This window comes from Culex quinquefasciatus, chromosome 3 (genome assembly GCF_015732765.1).
Source record: "Culex quinquefasciatus strain JHB chromosome 3, VPISU_Cqui_1.0_pri_paternal, whole genome shotgun sequence".
Classification (NCBI taxonomy): Eukaryota; Metazoa; Arthropoda; class Insecta; order Diptera; family Culicidae; genus Culex; species Culex quinquefasciatus.
In genome coordinates this window covers 48,818,975-48,823,991 of record NC_051863.1, presented here as the reverse complement: position 1 = coordinate 48,823,991, position 5,017 = coordinate 48,818,975, and the positions used below count along the sequence as shown (strand labels likewise).

The 5,017-nt window shown below is 39.7% G+C and overlaps 1 protein-coding gene across 1 annotated transcript; it reads right to left on the bottom strand.

Moving 5' to 3' along the window:
* Window positions 1–917: 917 nt before the first annotated feature.
* On the bottom strand, window positions 918–2,025 carry LOC6050281 (mediator of RNA polymerase II transcription subunit 15). Its single transcript, XM_001866879.2, has 3 exons — window positions 1,959–2,025; window positions 1,363–1,814; window positions 918–1,301 (listed from the first exon to the last, which is right to left on the bottom strand). Exons 1-3 carry the CDS (start codon window positions 2,023–2,025, stop codon window positions 918–920), a joined length of 903 nt encoding a protein of 300 aa, XP_001866914.2.
* Between the last annotated feature and the right edge of the window lie 2,992 nt (window positions 2,026–5,017).

The following is a 5,017-nucleotide window of genomic DNA, read 5'->3' as shown; positions in this document are numbered from 1 at the left end:
AACACTAAAAAAGTTTTAAAAACTCTGCCATTTTCCGTTACTCGACTGTAAAAATTGTTGGAACATGTCATTTTATGGGAAATTAAATGTACTTTTCGAATCTACATTGACCCAGAAGTGTCATTTTTTCATTTAGAACAAAAATTTTCATTTTAAAATTTCGTGTTTTTTCTAACTTTGCAGGGTTATTTTTTAGAGTGTAACAATTTCTACAAAGTTGTAGAGCAGACAATTACAAAAATGTAGATGTATAAATAAAAGGGGGTTACTTGTAACCATCATGAGTTATCGCGAATCTATGAAAAAAAGTTTTGAAAAAGTGTTGATCATGGCCGTTCAAGGGTCTTCCACGACAGAAACGAACGACGAAACAAAGAGAAACATAAAAGTTACTTTTTTGCAATCACGTCGTGAAACTACTTACTTTTACTGTCATTCTTGAGCGACGAAAAAGCCTACTTTTCTATACCAAAAATAACAAAAAAAATTGCAACACTTTTCAAAATAAATGCTGAAAAATTCTACTTTTCAGCACCGAAATGGATGCTGAAAAGTTGAACTTTTCAACGGTTCAAAGTAGGCTTTTTCTTGACCCTGAATTCAGAACCATCATTGGCAATCGGTTTTTCGATGTCGAGTGAGTTGGCGGAGAATTACCTAAGTGGAAAACGTGGCTGTAATTATCTCTTCGAATCAGAATAAAGCAAAAACAGTCAGCTTATTTAACAGAAAACAAGCATTTTGAAAAATATATTCTAGTATCGTTTTTTACAAGCTAACTTTAGAGCTAAACTGAGGTACAAATAGTGCAGCATTCAGGCAGCGCAGTCTTGCGTACAACAAAGCATTCTATTAAAACATAGATGTCGATTCGGATCTTTCCGTTTCCTCCGCGTAATGGCACTCTCAATCTCTCTTTACCCAAAATGATTCGACGAGACTTCAATTTCTCCACTGTTGATGTCATCGTCCTGCTGGTACTGTTGCTGCTGCTGCTGCTGCTGTTGTTGCTGCTGCTTGGAAATCTTGGACTGGAACTGCGACAAACCGTGCGGGTCGTGCTGGATCTGGTGAGGGCCGGCGGCGTGGGCCGCGGCCTCGGCAGCGTTCTTGGCCGCTTCCTGGGCAGAGTACGCCGCTTTGTGGGCTGCCTCCTGTGTGGCATCGTAGTCTACCCGGGCGGACTTCAGCTGCTCCTCGACGGATTCGACGCGGGCTTTTGCCGTACCCACCATCTGGCTCTGGGAGGCCAACTCGGCGGCAGCCTCAGCAGCGGCTTGTTGAGCGTGCTCCGACGCGACCTGCAATAATTGGTAGAAAATTAGATGGCCATGCTTTTTCTTTGAGAAATGTCACAATTACCTGCGCATTGTTCAGCGCTGACGTCAGCACCTGCACGTGGTTCAACGTCTGCTGGGCCGAGTGCTGCGCCGCCTTGGCCGCCTTCTTGGCCTGGTGCAGCTGCTGAATTTCGCTCTCCAGCGCCTGATGCGCATCGACGCTTTGCTGTTCCAGCCCCTGCAGCAGCACCTGCTTACCGGCCAGCGCAGCCTGAGCCGTTGCCGCCGCTTGGGACGCAGCCTGGGCCAAAGTGCTTTGCGCTACGTACGCAGCCTGTTTGGCCGCCGCAACCTGGTTGGCCACCGCCGTATTCGCCTGATCCGCCGAGCCCTGCGCAATCGACCGCAGCCCACTTCCAGCACTGTACCCGGACTTGGTCTGGTACAGCTGGCCGGCGCTGGCCCCGTCAAAGTCGTAATCGCCACCGCCGTAGTCCTTCTTCCGGTCCGAGACGGAACGCGCGTGAAGTGCCTCTACCAGGGCGAGAGTAAGAGAGATACCGGCTAGTTAGGCGCGTGATGGGTGAACGAACTGGCCACCACCGAGGAGGAGGACCACTAGGAGGAAGGGGCGAGGTGGTGACCAGCCTGGACCGGAAGTGCACTGTTAATAGTTACCTATGCAAACCAGAAGCACCACCAGCGGAGAGATGCGAATCCGCGGGAGCTGCAGAAGTTTCACCATCCTTGGGCAGAGGTTGGGTTGAATTGCTGGAATTTGAATGAATTTTGAAAAGGATTTATGTTAAAATCATATTTTTTTAGAGGTGGGATAATATAGCAAAAGAAAGCTCAAAATATAAAAAAAAATATTTTAAATTTAAATGGAAAGCCATAGTCTCAACATTTAAATAAAAAAAAGTGTTGTAAAATGCATTTTACACTAACTAGCGTTTTTCCATCATTAGTTTTCAAAAATGGTAAGATTTTAAGAAAACAAAAATGTTTACGAAATAAAAACTTTTAGCGGAGGTGTGAATCGATTTTTTTTTTAATTCAAGAAAAAATTTAGTCAACTCTAACATTCTTAACATAATTCTATGCGCTGGGTATTGCATTTCAAATTGATTTCAGCTGAACTTCATCATCCCGGTACGAGAATCAAACTCACGACCTCTGGATTGGAAACCCAGCACGCCGCTAGTCGAAACCCATCCCCTACCGGTCAGTACTCCCAGTGAGCATATTTACTCCTTTAAGGGATCTGACTTTGCCGAGCCAGACAGGAATCGAACTCATCACCTTCCGCTTACAAGGCGAAACCAGTAACCTCACGGCCACGGAAGCTCGGCTAATTTTTTTTTACTTGAATTTACATTGAAATTTTGAAGTTTGTTGAAAAAAAAAAAATTCCCATCTTTTTGGACCATTTTTGAAAAGGGGTGAGAAAACATGAAAAAATATTTGTACCAGCCTAAAATAAAAATGAAACTTTCAAATTACTCATCATTCCAATATAAACATTGTTTTAAAATGCATTATAAACAAGTACAGTTGTTTAATTTTCATTTATCTTGAAAATATATTAGCTTTCGCAAATCGCAAATATTAAAAAAATAATATCTTGAGAAGAGATTTCCAGATCATTTTGGCAAAGTTTAAGGCTATTCAGCGATTCCCCACGAAAACAGCATGATTCGAAAAAAATGTTCTCCGATCGGGCTCAAATTTTTCTAGGGGTTTCTTGGCCAAAATAATTAGACCCGTATTTTTTTGTTTGGCCATCAGGGTGGCCTAGGCCGTATTAGGGTGGTTCGAAAAATTGCCATCTTCAGCAATATTCGCAAAAACCACTTTTTTCATATCTCCGCGCCATTTAATCCGATTTCAGCTGTCTTAGACGCAAATGAAAGGAGATTAGTTTGGCTTTTTGGGAACAATAGCAAGAAGTTTCAAAAATCTAGCTTAACTTTTGAAAAGGTCGTATGAAAAATAAAATGCTGTTTTGAAGGTCTCGGGACCAAAGAGCCTATGTCTGAAAATATTTTTAACTGATTCTTCGGAAAATTTTACATAAGATATCAAAAAATGGTGAAGTTATGTTTTCAATTTTCTGAGCTACGATTTAAAAAAAAATAAAAACTGGGTTTTTCGACGCGCCACGCGCAAAAATGGAAAAATGACGAAAACGGCAACAAATCGACTTTTTCACTAAAACTGCGTTAACTTGAAAATTTCAGCGATGACCTATACATGTTAGTGTACCGCAAACCGGGGTGACTTTGATAGGATTTCAATTTTTTTTTTGAATATTTTGCAACAGGTAAGGTTTTTTTTAAGATTATTATTTTTAAAACATGTACTAGGGTAGGCCATACAAAGTCCATGCACTATTTTGGAAAACAAGTTTTTTCAACAGTGTTTAGAAAAAAAATACGTTAAAAATTCTTAGTTTAAATTCCGGGATGACTTTGATAGTCATAGTTTTTCTTGTTAAAATCATATTTAAGATGTTCAAACTTTATTTGTATGTTAAATGTACCATCACTAAAGTAGCTTATATAGTTTTAAAGAAAAAAAAATCAATGTTTATATTTAGCTTACTAAGTTTCTAAGCTTTTAACAAAATGCATAAATATTTGAGGTAAAATTGTAAAAAAATCGGAATACAGGGCTGAGCTGTACGATTTTGAACTAGTTAGTCGCTGTTGGCGGGTTTAGGGCGCCAATGTTCTTGGCGAGGGCGCCTATATTTGTACAAGGGGCGCCAAGTGATGAGCGGGGGAGGGGGGGGGGGGTGTGGAATATGCTGTTCGTTTTTTGATTACACAAAAAATAACAGCTACGTTAGCAAATGAAAAAGTGAGTTTCAGAAAGACACATAAATTTTATCCATTTGCCCTTTCCATTAGGTCCCTGCACTAATCATAAAATGTTGTTTGATTATCGGCAAACTGCAACAGTTATACAGCAACAGTACGAGTATGAATCCCCTATTCGGAAAGGTAATCAATTTTCATACAAACATATTTCATTTAAAATCAACAATATTCTATCTCAAAATTACATTGAAAACTTTATCAAGTTAACATTACTGTACCGTCAGTTTGTGTGACTATGATTCAAAAAACGATTCACTTCTCATTACTTCTTACGAACAAATCTAATCTAATCTATCTAATCTAATCTAATCTAATTACTTCTAACGAACAAAAACAATTTAAATGATAGCGAAAAAGCGAAGGATTGATCTTAGATAGTTTACCAACATTTTCAAAAATATGATGGAATTTGATGAATCGTTTAAAAATTGAAACTAAAATAATGCTCTTATACGAAGCAATGATCAAAACAAGTAACACAGCAGTGTTACTCTTTCAAAGGAATCGACCCATTTCAAAGAACATATTAAAAGGTTGTTTTTTTGAAAAAAACATTTTTGGTGAAAACCGTACACCCAAACGGCGGTCGCATGATTGTGATGCATGGCGGCATGAAAATATATCAGAATCTGCATGAAAACTGTCCTCATGCATTTTTTGCGATATGGGGGTATGACATTTTTGCCCGTTACCGACAATTTTCGACATTACCGACGGCTTTTTGGTTGTATTCCACAAAAAAAAAAACAATTAACAAAACGAGGATTGAACCACAAACTTCTTGGTTATTGATCCGACACGCTACCACCGCGCCATGGACGCTTGATTAAAAGTGAGTGAAAGAGCACCAACATA

What these genes read in the sequence shown, in the direction of transcription:
- LOC6050281 (XM_001866879.2), bottom strand. Translation starts at nt 2,025, where the DNA reads ATGGTGAAACTTCTGCAGCTCCCGCGGATTCGCATCTCTCCGCTGGTG. An exon ending in GGTGCTTCTGGTTTGCATAG is followed by an intron (nt 1,815 to 1,958) that starts GTAACTATTAAC and finishes TCGCCCTGGTAG; the next exon opens with AGGCACTTCACGCGCGTTCC. An exon ending in CAGCGCTGAACAATGCGCAG is followed by an intron (nt 1,302 to 1,362) that starts GTAATTGTGACA and finishes CAATTATTGCAG; the next exon opens with GTCGCGTCGGAGCACGCTCA.